The 24,493-nt window shown below is 48.5% G+C and overlaps 1 protein-coding gene across 1 annotated transcript in view; it reads right to left on the reverse strand.

Annotated features, from left to right (window-relative positions):
* PLXNC1 (plexin C1) overlaps nt 1-24,493 on the reverse strand; it is a 374,777-nt gene that overhangs the window by 247,048 nt on the left and 103,236 nt on the right. The window contains exon 5 of the mRNA XM_069764349.1: nt 4,698-4,809. Coding sequence (XP_069620450.1) covers nt 4,698-4,809 — 112 coding nt within the window. The remainder of the gene's footprint in view (nt 1-4,697; nt 4,810-24,493) is intronic.

Raw genomic sequence — 24,493 nt, forward strand, 5'->3', positions numbered from 1 at the left:
TGAAAATAAAAAATATTTTTTTTTCCACAAAAAAGATTTTTAGCCCCCAAGTTTTTATTTTCACAAGGGTAACAAGAGAAATTGGACCCCAAAAGTTGTTGTCCAATTTGTCCTGAGTATGCTGGTACCCCATATGTGGGGGTAAACCACTGTTTGGGCGCACGGCAGAGCTCGGAAGGAAGGAGCGCCGTTTTGGAATGCAGACTTTGATAGAATGGTCTGCGGGCATTATGTTGCGTTTGCAGAGCCCCTGATGTACCTAACCAGTAGAAACCCTCCACAAGTGACCCCATTTTGGAAACTAGACCCCCCAAAGAACTTATATAGATGTGTGGTGAGAACTTTGAATGCCCAAGTGCTTCACAGAAGTTTATAATGCAGAGTCATAAAAAAATAATATATATATTTTTCCACAAAAAGGATTTTGTAGCCCCCAAGTTTTTATTTTCACAAGGGTAACAAGAGAAATTGGACCCCAGAAGTTGTTGTCCAATTTATCCCGAGTATGCTGATGCCCCATATGTGGGGGTAACCCACTGTTTGGGCGCACGGCAGAGCTCAGAAGGGAGGGAGCACCATTTGACTTTTTGAGTGCAAAATTGGCTATCGTGTTTGGAGACCCCCTGATGTACCTAAACAGTGGAAACCCCCCAATTCTAGCTCAAACCCTAACCCCAACACACCCCTAACCCTAATCCCAACCTGATCCATAATCCTAATCACTAACCCTAACCATAATCACAACCCTTACCCCAAAACAACCCTAATGTCAACCCTAACCATAACCCTAATCAAAACCCTAAATCCAACACACCCCTAATCCTAATCTCAACCCTAACCTCAAACCTAACCCTAATCCCAATACACCCCTAATCACAACCCTAACCTTAACCCTAATCCCAAACCTAACCCTAATCCCAAGCGTAACCCTAATGCCAACCCTAACCCTAATACCAACCCTAATCCAAACCCTAACCCTAATCCCAACTCTAACCCTAACTTTAGCCCCAACCCTAGCCCTAACTTTAGCCCCAACCCTAACCCTAGCCCTAAGGCTACTTTCACACTTGCGTCGTTTGGCATCCGTCGCAATCCGTCGTTTTGGACAAGAAACGGATCCTGCAAATGTGCCCGCAGGATGGGTTTTTTGCCCATAGACTTGTTTGGCCGACGGATCGTGACGGATGGCCACACGTCACGTCCGTCGTGCACTGGATCAGTGTTTTGGCGGACCGTCAGCACAAAAAAACGTTCAATGTAATGTTTTTTTGTACGTCGCATCCGCCATTTCTGACCGCGCATGCGTGGCCGTAACTCCGCCCCCTCCTCCCCAGGACATAGATTGGGCAGCGGATGCGTTGAAAAACTACATCCGCTGCCCACGTTGTGCACAATTTTCACAACGTGTGTCGGTATGTTGGGCCGATGCATTGCGACGGCCCCGTACCGAAGTAAGTGTGAAAGAAGCCTAACCCTAAATTTAGCGCCAACCCTAACTCTAAATTTAGCCCCAACCCTAACCCTAAATTTAGCCCCAACCCTAACCCTAAATTTAGCCCTAACCCTAATCCTAGCCCTAACCCTACCCCTAACCCTAGCCCTAACCCTAACCCTAGCCCTAACCCTACCCCTAGCCCTACCCCTAACCCTACCCCTAGCCCTAACCCTACCCCTAACCCTAGCCCTACCCCTAACCCTAACCCTACCCCTAACCCTACCCCTACCCCTAGCCCTAACCCTACCCCTAACCCTAGCCCTAACCCTACCCCTAACCCTACTCCTAACCCTAACCCTAACCCTACCCCTAATCCTACCACTAACCCTAATTTTAGCCCCAACTGCTCTTCTCCTGCCGGCCGGCAGATGGAGACAGATGGCGGGCGCACTGCGCATGCGCCCGCCATTTTCTTTTGCCGGCGGCCAGGAGGAGCAGCAGGAGGACCCAGGGACACAGGTGAGTATGGCAGGGTCCCTGAATCCCCCTATTTCTCTGTCCTCTGATGTGCGATCACATCAGAGGACAGAGAATTACACTTTGACTTTTTTTTTTTTTTTGCGGTCGCTGGTAAACAGTTAATTACCGGCGATCACAAAACAGGGGTCGGTAAAACCGACCCCGATCATGCTCTTTGGGGTCTCGGCTACCCCCGGCAGCCGAGACCCCAAAGATTCTCGCGGGGCCGGCCGGCGGGCGCACTGCGCATGCGCCCGCCATTTTGAAGATGGCGGCGCCCACCGGAAGCCACGAGGAGCATCGGGGGAGACAGGTGAGTATTGGGGGGCTACCTGGGACCCCTTTTCTCTGTCCTCCGATGTGCGATCACATTGGAGGACAGAGAAATTAAAAAGAGATCGCGTTTTTTTTTTTTTTGCGATCGCCGGTAAACGGTTAATTACCGGCGATCGCAAATGCGGGGTGGGTTAAAAACCCCCCGAATCATGTTCTCTGGGGTCTCGGCTACCCCCGGCAGCCGAGACCCCGGAGAAAATCTGACTCTGGGGGGCGCTATTTACTTTTTCCACAGCGCCGTTAATTAACGGCGCTGTGGTTTAAGTACCCTTAGCGGCCGCCGTTAAAAGGCGTATCGGCGGTCGCTAAGACTTTAATCCCTCTTGGAATTTTCCTTGTTTTGCAACCTCACAACCTATAATTTTACTGTTTTTTTGAGGGTTTCCATCAGTTCATATAAAGAACATGCCTACAACTGTGAATATTTGTTTTTCTTTTCTTTTTGCAAAGCGAGCAACAAATAGGGTAAAATAACTAAAAACTTCTGTGTGCATAAGTATTCACCGCCTTAACCCCTTCATGACCCGGCCTATTTTGACCTTAATGACCTGGCCATTTTTTGAAATTCTGACCAGAGTCCCTTTATGAGGTAATAACTCAGGAATGCTTCAACGGATCCTAGCGATTCTGAGAATGTTTTTGTGACATATTGGGCTTCATGTTAGTGGTAAATTTAGGTCGATAATTTTTGCATTTATTTGTGAAGAAATGGAAATTTGGCGAAAATTTTGAAAATTTCACAATTTTCAAATTTTGAATTTTTATTCTGTTAAACTAGAGAGTTATGTGACACAAAATAGTTAATAAATAACATTACCCACATGTCTACTTTACATGAGCACAATTTTAGAAACAAAATTTTTTTTGCAAGGAAGTTATAAGGGTTAAAATTTAAGCAGCAATTTCTCATTTTTACAGCAAAATTTACAAAACCATTTTTTTTAGGGACCACCTCACATTTTTAAGTCAGTTTCAGGGGTCTATATGTCTGAAAATACCCAAAAGTGACACCATTCTAAAAACTGCACCCCTCAAGGTGCCAAAAACCACATTCAAGAAGTTTATTAACCCTTCAGGTGTTTCACAGCAGCGGAAGCAACATGGAAGGAAAGAATGACCATTTAACTTTTTAGTCACAAAAATGATCTTTTAGCAATTTTTTTTATTTTACCAAGGGTAAAAGGAGAAACTGGACCCCGAAAATTGTGGTACAGTTTTTCTGAGTACGACGATACCCCATATGTGGGGGGAACCACTGTTTGGGCGCACGACAGGGCTCGGAAGGGAAGGAGCGCCATTTGACTTTTTGAATGAAAAGTTGGCTCCAATCTTTAGCGGACACCATGTCACGTTTAGAAAGCCCCTGTGTGCCTAAACATTGGAGCTCCCCCACAAGTGACCCCATTTTGGAAACTAGACCCCTCAAGTAACTTACCTAGATGCATAGTGAGCACTTTAAACCCTCAGGTGCTTCACAAATTGATCCGTAAAAATGAAAAAGTACTTTTTTTTCACAAAAATGTTCTTTTAGCCTCAATTTTTTCATTTTTACATGGGCAACAGGATAAAATGGATCCTAAAGTTTATTGTGCAATGTGTCCTGAGTACACCGATACCTCATATGTGGGGGTAAACCACTTTTTGGGTGCAAGGCAGGGCTCGGAAGGGAAGGAGCGCCATTTGAGCGCCTTTTGGTTGATATCCAGCTGCAGGGGCTAATTGCAGAAGTCTTGGAAAATAAGGGCAACAATGTAAATATTGGGTCTTTACAAAAACTTGATGTATTTGCAAATAAAAGTATAACAAATTTATGAAATACTTATAATTGTGCTTAAGTAACCATAGAATTATCTGAGTAAAAGACGTAAAAACACTGTAGCAACAAATGGTTAAATGCAAAATTTGTATCAGTCTCAAAAACTGTGTGCAGCTATTGTGTACTGCTACTTACAAAGGCACTAATAACAATATATGAGTTTAATCCTCAAAGTGTAATAAACTTTCACACCAGATAAGTAATCATCTTACAATCTCAACCCCTTTACACTGCATGCTCCGTTGTTATCCCCACATTTTTCTATTTCCCTTACTTGGAATGATTGTGATAGGTATTAGCCTTATTAGACCTAGAAAGGTTTAATTGAGATGTCCTTTGTTATTGTCATTTTTTGTGTACTCAATGTTATATATAACATATCTGCAATTTGGTCCTATTGTAGGGATAATGACTTATTTTACAAAATATACATATATTAATTAAAAAAGAAAGAAAACCGATGTTTAAAAAACAAAGTCCAGTACCAGGATCTTTGCTAATGGGTGGTGAATATAGAAAACCATGAGCATTTCGCGTTGTGTACACAGGATGAAAAACTGGCAAGGAATCAGCATAACCAATGTGTCAAACCTTTCCATCTTTGGGAATAACATTCAGTTTTAGACATTTTGCATATCCCTCTGAAAATCCTATCCATTTTCCCAGTGCTGTGGATTCTTCACATTCCGTTTTCATGGTGCACCTATTTCAATGAAATATTAGATATAGAATTCAGTATTATTTTATGTATCTTATTCACTACTGTTAAGGCTGCAATTAAAGAAAAGTCGAGAAGGACCTAACCCACATGAAAATAAAGATTATTGTATTTTCCGGTGTATAAGATGACTAGGCTTATAAGACGACCCCAAAATTTTCCATTTAAAATACAGAGCTTGGTATATACTCAACGTATAAGTCGGTGGTCATCTTATATGCCGGGTGTCGTCTTATATGGCATGTGCGGAGCTCTGCGGTCACCGCTTATGGTGCGGAGAGCGGCCCCAATGATGAGGTGCCTCCCTGGGAAGGTGTAAGTGAATCAAGCCCTCGCTTGTATTCTATTACCTCCTTCTCTTTCACCCGTCTGGCCTGCCCTTCTCTGCAGCTCAAATCTCATGAGGATGGAAGTGAAGCCGCTCCTTCTCTTCCACCCCTCTGGCATGCCCTTCTCTGCCTTTCAAATCTCGCGAGGATGGAAGTATAGCAGAATATGCGCACCTGCACCGCTTCACTTCCATCGCAGAGAGATCCTTTTTATTTCCCATATTGCTTGAAACCTGTGGCCTGCTTAATAATGTGGAGCATCATTTTTAAGTAGTTTTCCTATAATTAGAATCAACTGGAAAACTAATTAGCACATGTGTTTAAGATTGATTTCAGTGAACTATTGAGCCCTGAGTCACAATAACATCCACAAGTTTGTTTGAAAAACAAAACAATTAAATCTTTATTCCACTTAAATCCAATTTGCATAATAATTTGGAACATGGTGAAGAATGGTATTTAACAGGGAGAAATGCAGGATTCTACATCTGGGCAAGAAAAAACGATAGTTTACATCTATAGAATGTGAGAAATAGAACTAAGCAACAGCATGTGTGAAAAAGACTTGGGTATACTAAAAAATCACAGACTGCACATGAGTCAACAATGTGATCTAGCGGCACAAAAGGCAAAAGTTCTGGGATGAATTAAGAGAGGCATATAATCTAGATTACATGAATTAATAATTCCCCTCTACTCCTCCTTGGTTAGACCTCATCTGGAATACTGTGAATAGTTCTGGACACCACATTTTAAAAAAGACATAGGAAACCTGGAGCAAGTTCAGGCAAGAGCTACCAGGATGGTGAGCAGACTGCAAAGTATGTCCTATGAGGAAGGGTTAAATGATCTGTGAATGTTTCGCTTGTAAAAAAGAAGGCTTAGAAGAGACTTAATAGGTGTATACAAATATCTGAAGGGATGTCACAGTGTAGAGAAATCATCCTTATTCTCATTTGCACATGGAAATACGAGACTAATTAAATGAATCTGAAAGGGAGAAGATACAGATTAGATATTATATATATATACTAGATATTTTAAAAAACTTTTTGCCAGTGAGGGTGATCAATGAATGGACTAGGCTGCCACAAGAGGTGGTGAGTTCTCCTTCAATGGAATTCTTCACATGTGCACATGGGGAAAGATCTATGTGGTGACCCGGGGGCTCGTCCCACCGAATTTCCGCTCTCCTTTTACCTTTTACTAAGTCAACACAGGGTTACGGTTAAAATAGTGTGGCAATACATTATTTAACCACAAAATAGGCAATTAACACGCAGAACAGTCCCAGCAAAGTACCGAAGGAGGTGCAAATTAGAGAGTTTCACCCTTCTACCTTCTCACACGCCTTGATAAGAGCAGCTGTGGCTTCAGAGCTTCTAGGTTGGACTATCCCACATGTAGCATGAGTGAGGAGGTAACGACAAGCTTAGAAAGATTACAGTCCATTGAGGTACAAGGCCAGGTGACTTGATGGTCACAACCTGCCTTCCCCGAACATCTCCATGGAGTCAGGTGACCAGTGGGTCCCAATCCTGGCTTTCACAAACGTATCCATGGGGCTCAGGTGACAGGTGGGTCCAAATCCTGACTATCCCAAACGTATCTATGGTGCAATGATGGTTAATGGAGCAGGGGATAGGAAAAATGTGTGAGAAGGGGATAGTATGGAAGATAGAATTGTGATGGCAGATAACTGAGGCAATTAGTATGAGGAGAAAGTATGGGGCAAAAAAGCGTGAGGGAGCATAGTGAAGAGACTGGGTAGTGCGGGTGTACAGTAAAGAGAGGGACATGTGAGGCCAATGTGAGGGCACAGTATGGAGGGGACAGTATGCAGGTGGGGCAGTTTGAGGATGGGGTACAGTATAGAGACTTGGTAGTATAGATGGGACACAGTTTGAGGGAAGAGTGTGAAAAGGTGGCCCAGTATGGAAAGGAGATGGTAGTGTGGAGGGCAAGTATCATAAGAGAGGCAATGTGTGAGTCATATTTTGTGCAGGGAGCACAGTTAGGGCTGGCTGCCTAGGGCCCCCGCTCCCCCAGGGGCCCCCAGCCAGTAGCCCGCAGCCAGTGCTGGCTCCCCCTTGCCACTGCCACATTGAACCAGCATCAAAGATGCTGGTACAGTTCAAAGCAATAATGGAGGAGAGAGCGTCAGCTGATGCTCCCTCTCCTATCATTCCCCTCTGCCTCTGACACTGCGGGTGCGCAATGACATCATATTATCATGCACCCACTGTGTGCCAGGAAGACTGCAGCCGCTGAGACCGGAGCCAGGCCTGGAGCAGCGCGGGGCACGAGGAGAGGTGAGGATTGTGTGTGTTTTTTTTAATATATCAATGAGTGATTACTGGACTGTGGCGCCATTCTCGACTGGGTAGGGTACATTATATTCTATGGAGAAGGGCTGTATTATATTCTATTGGGGAGGGCTCTATTAGATTCTGTGGGGGAGGGCTGTATTCTATTCTATAGGGGAGGGCTGTATTATATTCTATGGGGGGCTGTATTATATTCCATGGGGGCCTACATTATATTCTATGGGGGGCTGTATTATATTCTATGGGGGAGGATTGCATCATACTCTTTGATGGGGCTACATAATATTCTGTTGGGAGGTCAGCTGTATTATATTCTCTGGGGGGCTACTTTATATTTTATGGGGGCTGTATTATACTATCTGGAGGGCTACAATATATTCTATGGGGGCTGTATTATATTCTATGGGGAGGTTGGCTGTATTATATTCTCTGGGGGGTTACATTATATTCTATTATATTCTATGGGGGCTGTATTATATTCTCTGGGGGCTCCAGTATATGCTATGGGGGGCTGTATTATATTCTATGTGGGAGGATTGCATCATACTCTTTGATGGGGCTGCATTGTATTCTATGGGAGGAGGGCTGTATTATATTCTGTGGTTGAGGGCTGTATTATATTCTATTATTGTTATTATTATTTATCATTATAGCGCCATTTATTCCATGGTGTTTTACATGTGAGGAGGGGTATACATAATAAAAACAAGTACAATAATCTTAAACAGTACAAGTCACGACTGGTACAGTAGGAGAGAGGACCCTGCCCGCGAGAGCTCACAATCTATAAGGGATGGGTGAGGATACAGTAGGTGAGGGTAGAGCTGGCCGTGCAGCGGTTTGGTGGATCGGTGGTTACTGCAGGTTGTAGGCTTGTTGGAAGAGGTAGTTCTTCAGGTTCTTTTTGAAAGTTTTGATGGTAGGCGAGTCTGATATGTTGTGGTAGAGAGTTCCAGAGTAGTGGTGATGCGCGAGAGAAATCTTGTATGCGATTGAGGGAAGAGGAGATAAGAGGGGAGTAGAGAAGGAGATCTTGTGGAGATCGGAGGTTGCATGCAGGTAAGTCCTGGGAGACGAGGTCACAGATGTATGGAGGAGACAGGTTGTGGATGGCTTTGTATGTCATGGTTAGGGTTTTGTACTGGACACTCTGGGCAGTGGGGAGACAGTTAAAGGATTGACAGAGAGGAGAGGCCGGGGAATAGCAGTGGGACAGGTAGATTAGTCGGGCAGCAGAGTTGAAAATGGCAGGAAGTGGAAATGGCTTGGATATGTGGTTTGAAGGAGAGATCAGTGTCAAGGATTACCCTGAGGCAGCAAGCTTATGGGACTGGGGAGAGTGGGCAGCCGTTTACTGTAAGAATAGGTTCGTTAGGGGGGTCGCGTGAGATGGGGGAAATATGATGAATTCTGTTTTGTCCATGTTAAGTTTTAGAAATCTAGCGGAGAAGAAGGATTAAACAGCGGACAGACATTGAGGGATTCTGGTTAGTAGGGTGGTGATATCTGGTCCAGAGATGTAGATCTTTGTGTCATCAGCATAAAGGTGATACTGAAAGCCGTGAGATTCTATGAGCTGCCCCAGGCCAAAGGTGTAAATAGGTGTATACTCTATGGGGGAGAGTTGTATTACAGTATATTCTATGGGGGAGGGCTGTATTATATTCTATGAGGAGCTGTATTATTTCTATGGGGGAGGATTGCATCATACTCTTTGATGGGGCTGCATTATATTCTACGGGGAGGTGGGCTGTATTATATTCTCTGGGGGGCTACATTATATTCTATGGGGGGCTGTATTATATTCCATGAGGGAGGATTGCATCATACTCTTTGAAGGGGGTTACATTATATTCTATGGGGAGGTGGGCTGTATTATATTCTCTGGGGGGCTACATTATATTCTATAGGGGCTGTATTATATTCTACGAGGGAGGATTGCATCATACTCTTTGATGGGGCTGCATTATAGTCTATGGGGAGGTGGGCTGTATTATATTCTATTGGGGCTACTGTTGTGAATTCTGTTGTCGGGCTCCCTCCTGTGGTCATGAATGGTACTTCGGCTGGTTCTGTCCATGGACTTCCTCTGGTGGGTGTTTCTGAGTTTCCTTCCACAGGTGACGAGATTAATACGTTAGCTGCTGCTCTATTTAACTCCACTTAGATCTTTGCTCCAGGCCACCTGTTAATGTTCCAGTATTGGTCTAGTTCACTCCTGGATCGTTCTTGTGACCTGTCTTCCCAGCTGAAGCTAAGTTCCAGCTTGTATTTCTTTGGTTTGCTATTTTTCTGTCCAGCTTGCTATTTTATTGTTGTCTTGCTTGCTGGAAGCTCTGGGACGCAGAGGGAGCGCCTCCGCACCGTAAGTCGGTGCGGAGGGTCTTTTTGCGCCCTCTGCATGGTCTTTTTGTAGGTTTTTGTGCTGACCGCAACGTAACCTTTCCTATCCTCGGTCTGTTCAGTAAGTCGGGCCTCACTTTGCTAAATCTATTTCATCTCTGTGTTTGTATTCTCATCTTTACTCACAGTCATTATATGTGGGGGGCTGCCTTTTCCTTTGGGGAATTTCTCTGAGGCAAGGTAGGCTTTATTTTTCTATCTTCAGGGCTAGCTAGTTTCTTAGGCTGTGCCGAGTTGCATAGGGAGCGTTAGGCGCAATCCACGGCTATTTCTAGTGTGTTTGATAGGATTAGGGATTGCGGTCAGCAGAGTTCCCACGTCCCAGAGCTCGTCCTTGATTATCAGTAACTATCAGGTCATTCCGTGTGCTCTTTACCACCAGGTCCATTATTGTCCTGACCACCAGGTCATAACAGTACAGGTGGCCCAAAGTACTAATGCATCTCAATAGAGGGATAAGAGAAGTTCTGAGACCATTTTTTTTTCTTTGCAGTGTGTTTTGTCTCTTTTTCCCCTTTACCTCTGGGTGGTTCAGGACACTGGTGTAAACATGGACATTCAAGGTCTGTCCTCTTGGATGGATAATCTCACTACAAGGGTACAAAACATTCAAGATTTTGTGGTTCAGAATCCGATGTCTGAGCCTAGGATTCCAATTCTTGATTTGTTTTCTGGGGATAGATCTAAGTTCTTGAATTTCAAAAATAATTGTAAACTGTTTCTAGCTTTGAAACCCCGCTCCTCAGGTGACCCTGTTCAACAAGTAATGATCATTATTTCTTTGTTACGTGGTGACCCTCAAGACTGGGCATTTTCCCTTGCGCCAGGAGATCCGGCATTGCGTGATGTTGATGCGTTTTTCCTGGCGCTTGGATTGCTTTATGACGAACCTGATTCAGTGGATCAGGCAGAGAAAATCTTGCTGGCTCTGTGTCAGGGTCAGGATGAAGCGGAGATATATTGTCAGAAGTTTAGAAAGTGGTCTGTGCTCACTCAGTGGAATGAATGTGCCCTGGCAGCAATCTTCAGAAAGGGTCTCTCTGAAGCCCTTAAGGATGTCATGGTGGGGTTTCCCATGCCTGCTGGTCTGAATGAGTATATGTCCTTGGCCATTCAGATCGATCGACGCTTGCATGAGCGTAAAGCTGTGCACCATTTGGCACTACTATCTGAGCATGGGCCTGAGCCTATGCAATGTGATAGGACTTTGACCAGAGCTGAACGGCAAGAACACAGACGTCGGAATGGGCTATGTTTTTACTGTGGTGATTCCACTCATGCTATCTCCGTTTGTCTTAAGCGCACTAAGCGGTTCGCTAGGTCTGCCACCATTGGTACGGTACAGTCTAAATTTCTATTGTCTGTTACTCTGATTTGCTCTTTGTCATCCTATTCTGTTATGGCATTTGTGGATTCAGGCGCTGCCCTGAATTTGATGGACTTGGAGTTTGCTAGGCGCTGTGGTTTTTTCTTGGAGCCCTTGCAGTATCCTATTCCATTGAGAGGAATTGATGCTACGCCTTTGGCCAAGAATAAGCCTCAGTACTGGACCCAATTGACCATGTGCATGGCTCCTGCACATCAGGAGGATATCCGCTTTCTGGTGTTGCATAATCTGCATGATGTGGTCGTTTTGGGGTTGCCATGGCTACAGGTTCATAATCCAGTATTGGACTGGAAATCTATGTCTGTGTCCAGCTGGGGTTGCCATGGGGTACATGGTGATGTTCCATTATTGTCTATTTCGTCATCCACCCCTTCTGAAGTTCCAGAGTTTTTGTCGGATTATCGGGATGTATTTGATGAGCCCAAAGCCAGTGCCCTACCTCCTCATAGGGATTGCGATTGTGCAATTGATTTGATTCCTGGTAGTAAGTTTCCTAAGGGCCGATTGTTCAATTTATCTGTGCCAGAACACGCCGCTATGCGGAGTTATATAAAGGAATCCTTGGAGAAAGGCCATATTCGCCCGTCGTCATCACCGTTAGGAGCAGGGTTCTTTTTTGTGGCCAAGAAGGATGGTTCTTTGAGACCTTGTATTGATTACCGCCTTCTTAATAAAATTACAGTCAAATTTCAGTATCCTTTGCCATTGCTATCTGATTTGTTTGCTCGTATTAAAGGGGCTAGTTGGTTCACCAAGATAGATCTTCGAGGGGTGTATAATCTTGTGCGTATTAAACAAGGCGATGAATGGAAAACAGCATTTAATACGCCCGAGGGCCATTTTGAGTACCTGGTTATGCCATTCGGGCTTTCCAATGCTCCATCAGTATTTCAGTCCTTTATGCATGACATCTTCCGAGAGTACCTGGATAAATTCCTGATTGTGTATTTGGATGATATTTTGGTCTTTTCGGATGATTGGGAGTCTCATGTGAAGCAGGTCAGAATGGTGTTCCAGGTCCTTCGTGCGAATTCCTTGTTTGTGAAGGGGTCAAAGTGTCTCTTTGGAGTTCAGAAGGTTTCATTTTTGGGGTTCATTTTTTCCCCTTCTACTATCGAGATGGACCCTGTTAAAGTCCAGGCCATTTACGATTGGACTCAGCCGACATCTGTGAAGAGCCTGCAGAAGTTCCTGGGCTTTGCTAATTTTTATCGGCGCTTCATCACTAATTTTTCTACTGTTGCTAAACCGTTGACTGATTTGACCAAGAAGGGTGCTGATTAGTGTTGAGCATTCCGATACCGCAAGTATCGGGTATCGGCCGATATTTGCGGTATCGGAATTCCGATACCGAATTCCGATACTTCCCGCGTATCGGATACCGGAATCGGAAGTTCCCAGAATTCAAACTGAACGCAGCAGCCAATGAGGAATGATTGGAAGTGTGGGCACATCCTGTTTAGCATGGTGGGCATGTAACTACTGGCAAGGCTGTGATTGGCTGCTGAAATGATGTCACTCTGCACTATAAAAAACTCTGCCGCCATTTTGCGCTCACTCTGCTGTGATTTCAGTTAGGGACAGGACGCTGTGTTCTAACTGAGGGCCAGTTGAGATAGCTAATTGCTTTATTTTCCTTTCCCAAGGCTAATTTAGCAAAACGCTGTGTGTTCTTCACTGTTCACCTTGATCTTGCCTTGCAGCGCTGTTTTAACAGCGTTCTGCAAGGTCTCTGTGTGTGTGTGTGTGTGCAGCTCACTCTGTAGTCTGTGTGCAGCCATATACCCGGTTGTATTCAGCTCAGGGAGGGTTCACACTGCCTCACACAGTTGTCCTTTTTTGCTCATAGTGCAGCCTGCTGCACATTTTTTCTAAAATTTCCTATTAGTGTTTTTCCACCCGTCTCCAGCTAAATTGTGGAAAAACACTACATAGGATAACCTAGAGGGTTTTTTTTGGGCCTTGCAGCGCCGTTTACGGCTGTCTGCACGGTCTCTGTGTGAGCGCAGCTCGCCCTGTAGTCTGCGTGCAGCCATAGCCGGTTGGATTCAGCTCAGGGTGCATTACTGCCTCAAAACTTGAAAAAAAAATTTCCTTTTTTTCAAATAGTGCAGCCTGTTTAAAATTTTTTAAAAAAATTTCCTATTAGTGTCTTTCCACCCGTCTCCAGCTAAATAGTGGAAAAACACTACATAGGATAACCTAGAGGAGGGTTTTTGGGCCTTGCAGCGCCGTTTATGGCTGTCTGCACGGTCCTCGTGTGAGTTAAACTTGCTCTGTAGTCCGATCTGCAGAAACAAAAAAAAAAGGAAAGTTCACCAAACACAACTTAACACTTGTGTAGGCCACATTTGAAAAATAATAAAGTTTAGTCCACACTATACAACATTAGTGTTTCTTACACCTGTTAGGAGGAGCATTTCAGGAATAAGCACACTAAGGCCTTAGTACTTTTCTGCTTATCTTTATCTGTCAACCAAGATGAAGAGGGCAGGGAGTAAGGCACGTGGGCGTGGGCGCGGAGCAGGGAGAGGAGCAGGGAGAGGACGTGGTGATTCTGTGCCTGCTGCGGGCATCGGTGACTCGTCGTCACTCAGTTTCAGCAGGGAACAGTCCTTCATGCGCAGCTTTGTCGGAGAGCGCCGTGCACCGCTGCTGCGTGAAGACCAAATTGAAGCCGTTGTCGGGTGGATGGCAGCTAACGCCTCGGCATCGACTTCAGTTAGTGCCACATCCTCTCAGGCACAGAGCACTGGAGAGCAGCCATCTGTCTCTTCACCACCTGCCAAATTGGCCAGGCAGTCAGAGAGCCCAGGACAGGAGCCGTCTCTACTTCTGTTCTCTGAATCTCTTGGCTTGGAAACAGGGGGCCAGCCAAGCAGCATTGGAGAAATGGAAGAAGAGGCAGTGTGCAGTGATGCCCAACAGCTTTGTCTCTCTGACTCTGAAGAGGCGGGTGGGCCAGTGCCTCCGGTGACCACAGTGCAGTACGCATCTGATGATGAAACTCAGGTGCCGCTTTCTGGTGCGTACTGTGCTGCCGAGACTACCCAGGAGGAGCAGTTGGTGGCAGAGGGTAGTGGAGATGATGAGGTCATTGACCCATCGTGGCGTGAGGAACAGGAAGGTGGTGGGAGCAGCTCTGAGGAAGAGATTCCCCTTACGGGCCAAAGAGGGAGAGGGAGGGGGAAGACTGCGGAGCCTGTAGCCTCCACTTTGGCACCCGTTAGGAGCCTGTCTCTTTCCAAAGCCAAAAAGGGCGCTCCCAAGACTTGCAGTGCCTGGTCCTTTTTTGACACAGTTGCAGATGACATTTGTTTTGTCAAATGCAAGCTGTGTCATCAGAAAGTAAAAAGAGGGAAAAATGTCAGCAACCTCAATACCACAAATATGTGGAAACATGTGCGGACCAGGCACGCGGTGGAGTTACAGAAACACACTGAAGATGTAGGCCAACCAACAGCGGCAGCTACCACCTCTTCAGCTCGTGTTGCCTCTTCCTCCAGCTCACGCACAGCTGGTTTGGCTTCCTCACAGGATCGCCATGGAAGAACCTCTGGCACTGTTGTCCAGAGACCTTGTGTAATTCCACCCACAGCACCACCTTCCCAGTCATCCTCACACTCCCAGTCTACTCTACAGCCATCGGTAGTACAGGCATGGGAGAAAAGGCGGGCATTCTCGGCCAACCACCCCCGAGCACAGGCTCTGAATGCAGACATTGCCAAACTGTTGTCCCTGGAAATGCTCTCATTCAGGCTGGTGGAGACTGACAGCTTCCGTGACTTGATGGCATTGGCAGTCCCACAGTACAAGGTGCCCAGCCGCTTTTACTTCAGCAGGCAAGCTGTCCCTGCCCTGCACAGGCATGTTGAGGGAAACATAAAACATGCGCTACTGAACGCCGTCAGCAGCAAGGTCCACCTCACCACCGATGCGTGGACCAGTCAGCATGGACAGGGGCGATACGTTTCCCTCACTGCCCATGGGGTTAATGTTGTTGAGCCAGGTACAGATCGTGCGAGTGGCGCAGGACGTGTCCTGCCCACTCCAAGGATTGCAGGAATCCAGTCTGTACGCATTGACTCCTCCTCTTACACAAGTTCCTCAGAATCATCTCTGCAGGAGCTGTCACAGTCCACCTCCACATGGACCCGTGAACGTTTACCTATGACCGACATGAGCACAGCCGTGGCCAAACGTCAGCAGGCCGTCTTGAAACTAGTTTCATTGGGGAATCGAAGCCACACAGTGCAGGAGCTCTGGAATGCCATCAAGCAGGAGAGCGATGTGTGGTTACTGCCAGCGAATCTCCAGCCAGGCATGGTAGTGTGAGACAATGGCCGAAATCTGGTGGCAGCTTTGGCCCTTGGCAACCTCACTCACATCCCATGTCTGGCACATGTGCTCAATTTGGTTGTGCAGAGTTTTCTGAGGGACTATCCGGATCTTGATGCCCTGCTGCACAAGGTCCGCCTAGAGTGTGCTCACTTGCGGCGTTCCAGCTAGGCAAGATCCCGCATTGCTGCTCTGCAGCGCCGATTCCGCCTTCCGGAACACCGCATCATATGTGACCTACCTACCCGGTGGAATTCCACGTTACATATGTTGGAGCGGTTGTGTGAGCAGCAGCAAGCAGTTATGGAGTACCAGCTGCATCAGGCGCAAAGAAGTCACAGTCAGCGCCGATCAGACTTCACAACCACAGAGTGGGCCACTATGAAGGACGTCTGCCAGGTTTTGCGTCCTTTTGATTATTCCACGCGGATGGCAAGTGCAGGTGATGCACTAGTCAGCATGACTGTCCCCCTTATCTGCCTGCTTCAGCAAACTTTGCAAGGGTTAAGGGATGATGTTGTGGAAGAGGTGGAGGATGAGGAGTCACCTTTTCCATCAGCTTCTGGAGAGTCAGCGCCACGTGGTTCCTCACAAAGGGGTACGCAGGGGCCACTTTGTGAGGAGGATGAAGAGGAGTCAATGGAGGAGGAAGAGCTCCGTCCAGAGGAGGGAGCGACACAATTGTCCAGTGGTCAGTGTGTACAGCGAGGGTGGGGTGATGACGAGCGGGCAGAGATCATGTCTCAAGCAGGGGACAGCGTTTCTGGGCCAGTTGGCACTCTGCAGCACATGGTGGATTTCATGCTGCAGTGCCTGAGAAACGACCGCCGCATCGACCACATTCTCAACATGCCTGATTATTGGGTGTTCACCCTCCTCGATCCTCGCTACCGGGACAACGTCCAAAACCTCATCCCTGCGTTGACCCGGGAGCGTAAATTGCGGGAGTACCACAACACACTGGTGAATTCCATCATCTTCTCCTGTCCAACTGAGAGGAGTGCTGCTAGTGCTTTACAAAGCAGCTCAGTGCGTCGAGGCAGTGGGGGAGGCTCTGCCCAAAGAGGGAGCAGAAGCAGTGCCTCTGCCCAAGGCAAGCCCAGTATGGCACAACTCTGGCACACTTTTGTGTGCCCGCCCCAAATGTCTACACCATCACCGGCGGCTCCAGTCAGCAGGAGGCAACGGTTCCGTCAGATGGTGACAGACTACATGGCTTGCCCTCTTACTGTACTCCCAGACGGCTCTTCCCCGTTCAAGTTTTGGGTCTCTAAGCTGGATACATGGCCAGAGCTAAGCCAGTATGCATTGGAGGTGCTGGCTTGCCCTGCGGCTAGTGTCTTATCGGAACGTGTCTTTAGTGCCGCAGGTGGTGTACTAACAGACCGTCGCATGCGACTATCCTCCGATAACGTTGACCGGCTTACTTTCCTGAAAATGAACCAGGCCTGGATCTCGCAGGAATTTGCCACTCCTCTGCCTGATTAAGTAATTGGGTGTCATCCAGGTCTCCTGATGTGTTCATCTTTCTACCACCTGAACTGCTATTCCTGGGCTCCAACACCGCCAGTTGCGGCTCAGAAGTGCAGGCTGCACAGTAAAAACATACGACCCAGTGTTATTGGGTTTCAGTAACGTCAGCTGATCCCCAGCTGTGTAGCCGGCAATGTGTCCTGCGACCGCCACGCTGGCACAACAACCTAAATGTAAGGGAACCTGTCCCCCCCCCCCCCCGTCGTTTGTTACTGAAAGAGCCATCTTGTGCAGCAGTAATGCTGCACAAGGAAAAGGTAGCTCTTTTAGTTTAGCTCCTTGCACACGCAGAACTTAACACTTATAATATGTGTTCACTGATACCGTTATACCGTCCCGGAGCTGGGACTTTCCTTCGTAATGTGACGCAGCACAGCCGTCATTCCTACCCCCTTGGTGCCATGTGCTGCCTCCTCAGCGTTGTTTTAAGCTGTCACGGAGCCTGCGCTGTTCTGTTATCCCTTGGCCATGCCCTATTTGCGCTGCCTGTCTTCTGACATAATTTGGTGTCAGGCTGGCTGCGCCTGTGCGGCCGCGCTGCCCGAGATCCCGCCTCGCAGTGTCTTCTGATTGAATCACACTGCGGGCCTGGGATCCATGGGCATGCGCAGTGCATATCTTCCCCTCGGGCTCTCGCTCATCTCCCTCCGCCTTCTTTAGACTGTGCGCCGTCAGCTGATCCCTAATAGCATGCCACGGCCGTGACACCGCACAGTCTGAAGAAGAGGGAAGGAGGGGAGTGAGAGTCGAGGATATGCACTGTGCATGCCCATGGATCCAAGGCCCGCAGTGGGATTACGTTAGACGACACTGCGAGGTGGGATCTGGAGCAGCGTGGACGCACAGGCACTGACAGCCTGACACCAAATTATGTCAGAAGACAGGCAGCGCTAATTGGGCATGGCCAAGGGATAACAGAACAGTGCAGGCTCCGTGACAGCTTAAAACAACGCTGAGGAGGCAGCGCACGGCACCAAGGGGATAGGAATGACAGCTGTGCTGTGTCCCATTACGAAGGAAATTCGCACCTCCGGGATGGTTTAACGGTATAAGGGGACACATTTTTAGTGTTTACTTCTGTGTTTGCAAGGAGCATAATTAAAAGAGCAACCTTTTCCTTTTTCATCCTTAGTGCTGCACAAGATGGCTCTTTCAGCTACAAACGTCTTGGGGGGGGGTTAAAGGTTCCCTTTCAACTTGCTCCAATCAGGCTTCGGCCTACACTCTGTTCCTCTGCTCCTCCTGCTGTCCCTGGGCTCTAACACCGCCAGTTGGTGCCTGGAAGTGCTGTCTGCACAGTCAACAGTCGTTCCTCTGTTATTGGGGTTCAGTAACGTCAGCTGAGCCCCAGCTGTGTGTGCGGCAATACCTCCAATCTGCTCCTCCTGCTGTCCCTGGGCTCTAACACCGCCAGTTGGTGCCTGGAAGTGCTGTCTGCACAGTCAACAGTCGCTCCTCTGTTATTGGGGGTCAGTAACGTCAGCTGATCCCCAGCTGTGTGTGCGGCAATACCTCCAATCTGCTCCTCCTGCTGTCCCTGGGCTCTAACACCGCCAGTTGGTGCCTGGAAGTGCTGTCTGCACAGTCAGTCGCTCCTCTGTTATTGGGGTTCAGTAACGTCAGCTGATCCCCAGCTGTGTATCCGGCAACGGATAACGGAGTGTTATTTGGGACACCTGTGCTGCGTCTCCTTAAAAAGACAAGTCACGCATCCACTACAGTTTGACTGTAGAATGGTCTAAATTGTGTACGTCTTTCATTCAGCGTGTGCAAGTAGACAAATTAATAGAGCAACCTTTCACTTGTGCAGCATAAATACTGCACAAGGTGTGTCTCTTGTACTTTGTAACACCTGAGGGGGGGTTAAAGGTTTCCTTTGAAATTGGTTCAACTAGGCTTCGGCCTACACTCTGCTCCTCTCCTCCTCCTCCTGCTTCACCACGGGCTCTAACATCGCTAGTTTTTGCCCGCAAGTGCTAGCTGCACAGAGAAAAACCCCCGCCATTGTGTTAGTGGGGTTCAGCAACGCCAGCTGTTCCCCCACTGTGTAGCCGGCAAAGTGTCCTGCAAACGCAACGCAGACACAAAGCTGCCTCCAGTGCAGCCTTCGGCCTACACTCTGCTCCCCCTGCTTACCCTTTGCTCCAGCACCGCTAGTTGGGGCTCTAGGAAGACTATCTTTAATAGGCAACGCATCTGGGTTCCAGCACCGCCAGCTGGTTCTCGGCAATGTTTTTGTCACAGGTACTCCCTTATGCCCAGCCTGGTTCCAGCACCGTCAGCTGTTTCCGGGTACTGTCAAACTCACTGAGACACCTATGCGTTGCCCCGTCGTGTTGCGGTCGAGTTAGCCAACTCCAGGGTGCCTCCAGTTTAGGAGCTTCCTATGTGGGCTGCATGAATTGGTAGTCAAGGCTGGTTCTGTAGTGCCAGTAGGCCCACCTCCCCCTGTAGGACTGTTGGGGTTCGGTAACTGCGGCTGCCTCACGGCCTAGCTGTTCTCTCCTCTCCTGTGGGCCTTCGGGTCCACCACCTGGTTCCAGCACCGTCAGCTGGTTCCGGGCCGAGCCTTTGGCTTAGGTGCCTCCTCCTGGGTATCCGAGTTCCGCCAATGCCAGGCGGTCCTTGGTAGTGCTTTTAAGCGCGGGCACCTACAGCTTAGTAACCGGGTTCCAGCATCGTCAGCTGGTCCTCGGTCGTGCCATTGGCTCTTGCACACTGGGGCAACGCATCTGGGTTCCAGCACCGCCAGCTGGTTCTCGGCAGTGTTTTTGTCACGGGTACTCCCTCGTGCCCAGCCTGGTTCCAGCACCGTCAGCTGTTTCCGGGTACTGTCAAACTCTCTGAGACACCTATGCGTTGCCCCGTCGTGTTGCGGTCGAGTTAGCCAACTCCAGGGTGCCTCCAGTTTAGGAGCTTCCTATGTGGGCTGCATGAATTGGTAGTCAAGGCTGGTTCTGCAGTGCCAGTAGGCCCAGCTCCCCCTGTAGGACTGTTGGGGTTCGGTAACTGCGGCTGCCTCACGGCCTAGCTGTTCTCTCCTCTCCTGTGGGCCTTCTGGTCCACCACTTGGTTCCAGCACCGTCAGCTGGTTCCGGGCCGAGCCTTTGGCTTAGGTGCCTCCTCCTGGGTATCCGAGTTCCGCCAACGCCAGGTGGTCCTTGGTAGTGCTTTTTAGTGCGGGCACCTACAGCTTAGTAACCAGGTTCCAGCACCGTCAGCTGGTCCTCGGTCGTGCCATTGGCTCTTGCACACTGGGGCAACGCATCTGGGTTCCAGCACCGCCAGCTGGTTCTCGGCAGTGTTTTTGTCACGGGTACTCCCTCGTGCCCAGCCTGGTTCCAGCACCGTCAGCTGTTTTCGAGTACTGTCAAACTCACTGAGACACCTATGCGTTGCCCCGTCGTGTTGCGGTCGAGTTAGCCAACTCCAGGGTGCCTCCAGTTTGGAAGCTTCCTATGTGGGCTGCATGAATTGGTAGTCAAGGCTGGTTCTGTAGTGCCAGTAGGCCCAGCTCCCCCTGTAGGACTGTTGGGGTTCGGTAACTGCGGCTGCCTCGCGGCCTAGCTGTTCTCTCCTCTCCTGTGGGCCTTCGGGTCCACTACCTGGTTCCAGCACCGTCAGCTGGTTCTGGGCCGAGCCTTTGGCTTAGGTGCCTCCTCCTGGGTATCCGAGTTCCGCCAACGCCAGGCGGTCCTTGGTAGTGCTTTTAAGCGTGGGCACCTACAGCTTAGTAACCGGGTTCCAGCACCGTCAGCTGGTCCTCGGTCGTGCCATTGGCTCTTGCACACTGGGGCAACGCATCCGGGTTCCAGCACCGCCAGCTGGTTCTCGGCAGTGTTTTTGTCACAGGTACTCCCTCGTGCCAAACCTGGTTTCAGCACCGTCAGCTGTTTCCGGGTTGTGTCAAGCTCGCTGAGACGCCTATGCTTGCCCGGTCGTGTTGCGGTCGAGTTAGCCAACTCCAGGGTGCCTCCAGTTTAGGAGCTTCCTATGTGGGCTGCATGAATTGGTAGTCAAGGCTGGTTCTGTAGTGCCAGTAGGCCCAGCTCCCCCTGTAGGACTGTTGGGGTTCGGTAACTGCGGCTGCCTCACGGCCTAGCTGTTCTCTCCTCTCCTGTGGGCCTTCGGGTCCACCACCTGGTTCCAGCACCGTCAGCTGGTTCCGGGCCGAGCCTTTGGCTTAGGTGCCTCCTCCTGGGTATCCGAGTTCCGCCAACGCCAGGCGGTCCTTGGTAGTGCTTTTAAGCGCGGGCACCTACAGCTTAGTAACCGGGTTCCAGCACCGTCAGCTGGTCCTCGGTCGTGCCATTGGCTCTTGCACACTGGGGCAACGCATCCGGGTTCCAGCAACGCCAGCTGGTTCTCGGCAGTGTTTTTGTCACAGGTACTCCCTCGTGCCAAACCTGGTTTCAGCACCGTCAGCTGTTTCCGGGTTGTGTCAAGCTCACTGAGACGCCTATGCTTGCCCCGTCGTGTTGCTGTCGAGTTAGCCAACTCCAGGGTGCCTCCAGTTTAGGAGCTTCCTATGTGGGCTGCATGAATTGGTAGTCAAGGCTGGTTCTGTAGTGCCAGTAGGCCCAGCTCCCCCTGTAGGACTGTTGGGGTTCGGTAACTGCAGCTGCCTCACAGCCTAGCTGTTCTCTCCTCTCCTGTGGCCCTTCGGGTCCACCACCTGTTTCCAGCACCGTCAGCTGGTTCTCGGCAGTGTCTTTTGCTCTTGTACCTTCTGCTCCCCATCCTGGTTCCAGTACCGTCAGCTGGTTCCGGGCAGAGCCTTTGGCTTAGTTGCCTCCTTCTGGGTATCCAAGTTCCACCAACGTCAGGTGGTCCTTGGTAGTGCTTTCAGGCACGGGTACCTCCTGCTTAGTAACCGGGTTCCAGTAACGTCAGCTGGTCCTCGGTAGTTCCATTGGCTCTTGGACCTTCGGCTACCCATCCGGGTTCCAGTACCGTCAGCTGGTTCTCGGCAGTGTCTTTTGCTCTTGTACCTTCTGCTCCCCATCCTTGTTCCAGTACCGTCAGCTGGTTCCGGGCAGAGCCTTTGGCTTAGGTGCCTCCTTCTGGGTATCCGAGTTCCGCCAACGTCAGGCGGTCCTTGGTAGTGCTTTTTAGCACGGGTACCTCCTGCTTAGTAACCGGGTTCCAGTAACGTCAGCTGGTCCTCGGTAGTTCAATAGGCTCTTGAACCTTCGGGTAGCCATCCGAGTTCCAGTTCCATCAGCTGGTTCTTGGCATTTTCTCAGCCTTCTTGTACCTTCTGCTACATTTCCAAGTTGAAGACCCTAACGTCGACGACCCGGAAGACCACCCCGATGACGACGACGACGACGGCGGAGACGACGACGGCGGAGATGACGACGGCGGAGACGACGGCGGAGACGACGACAGCGGAGACGACGACACTGGAGATGACGACCCTGGAGACGACAACATGGAAGACCGAGAAGCAGAAGAACAAGAGGCTGCAGAACAAAGAGCAGAAGAACATTAAGCATAACACTTAATATCAGAGCAAAAGATATTATCTAAATTATATGCAGAAGAAGACTAAGCAGTGTATGGGGGTGAGTCCGTTCCTCCTCGTGGTGCCCCTGGATAAAGCCTGATGCTGCAGGCCAAACTGAACGCGGACAAATGTAACTTTTGTGACTGGCAGAACGGAAGGTGTAATCTTCCAACTTTTATAGATAACAACTATGGGAATGCCTGTCACAAATGAGAATATGATGAAGAAGTAGAATAGGAAGAATAATAACAGTTGAATAAAATGAATATGTAGAATAGGAAGAATAATAATAGTTGAATAAAATGAATATGAAGAATGTATTAAAAAAAAAAAAAGGTAAAGGATGAAGAAGAAGATGAATAAGGTGAAAAAGAAGTTGATGTCAAAGATGCTGATGATGATGAAGATGAAAGTGTGGGAAAAGTAAAAAAAAAAAGAAGGGGAAGGGCGTGGAATAGTGAAACATCAATATCTGACAAAATAAAAAAAAAATTTACATAGTCAATATCTGTCACTCCGAACGTCTTTAAAACAAAACAAAACATGATATTCTATTTGATTGGGCTAAACCTCTATGACTTTAATGTCTCCGCCACCTCCCCAAATACATCCTGCATTATTCTTAGTTGTTTTCCTTCATGTAGAATGAACCTACAAGGAAAGAAAGGGTTTATTTTAATTCCGATATTTTGGTCCCATTGACTTGCATTGGGATCGGGTATTGGTATCGGCGATATCCGATATTTTTTGAATATCGGCCGATCCTATCCGATAACGATACTTTACGATATCGGAAGGTATCGCTCAACACTAGTGCTGATGTGGTCAATTGGTCTTCTGCAGCAGTAGAGGCTTTTCAGGAATTGAAGCGTCGTTTTTCTTTTGCCCCTGTGTTGTGCCAGCCAGATGTTTCGCTCCCGTTTCAGGTTGAGGTTGATGCTTCTGAGATTGGAGCAGGGGCTGTTTTGTCACAGAGAAGTTCTGATGGCTCGGTGATGAAGCCATGTGCTTTCTTTTCTAGAAAGTTTTCGCCTGCTGAGCGTAACTATGATGTTGGTAATCGCGAGTTGTTGGCCATGAAGTGGGCATTCGAGGAGGGGCGTCATTGGCTGGAAGGAGCCAAGCATCGCGTGGTGGTCTTGTCAGATCACAAGAATTTGACTTATCTTGAGTCTGCCAAACGGTTGAATCCGAGACAGGCTCGATGGTCGTTATTTTTCTCCCGTTTTTATTTTGTGGTTTCTTACCTTCCGGGCTCTAAGAATGTGAAGGCTGATGCCCTGTCAAGGAGTTTTGTGCCTGACTCTCCGGGTGTTCCTGAGCCGGTGGGTATTCTCAAAGAGGGGGTAATTTTGTCTGCCATCTCCCCTGATTTGCGGCGGGTGCTGCAAAAATTTCAGGCTGATAGACCTGACCGTTGCCCAGCGGAGAAACTGTTTGTCCCTGATAGATGCACTAGTAGAGTTATCTCTGAGATTCATTGTTCAGTGTTGGCTGGGCATCCTGGAATCTTTGGTACCAGAGATTTGGTGGCTAGATCCTTCTGGTGGCCGTCTTTGTCACGGGATGTGCATTTTTTTGTGCAGTCCTGTGGGACTTGTGCTCGGGCTAAGCCCTGCTGTTCTCGTGCCAGTGGGTTGCTTTTGCCCTTGCCGGTCCCGAAGAGGCCCTGGACGCATATTTCTATGGATTTTATTTCGGATCTCCCCGTCTCTCAAAAGATGTCGGTCATTTGGGTGGTTTACTTTTTTCAGGTAAGTTTTGGCAAACTCCAGCCTGGCTTTTTTATGTCTCGGGGTAAGAAGTGGGGTCTTCCTGGGTCTCCTACCATACAATCCCTTTT

This window comes from Ranitomeya imitator, chromosome 4 (assembly GCF_032444005.1).
Source record: "Ranitomeya imitator isolate aRanImi1 chromosome 4, aRanImi1.pri, whole genome shotgun sequence".
Classification (NCBI taxonomy): Eukaryota; Metazoa; Chordata; class Amphibia; order Anura; family Dendrobatidae; genus Ranitomeya; species Ranitomeya imitator.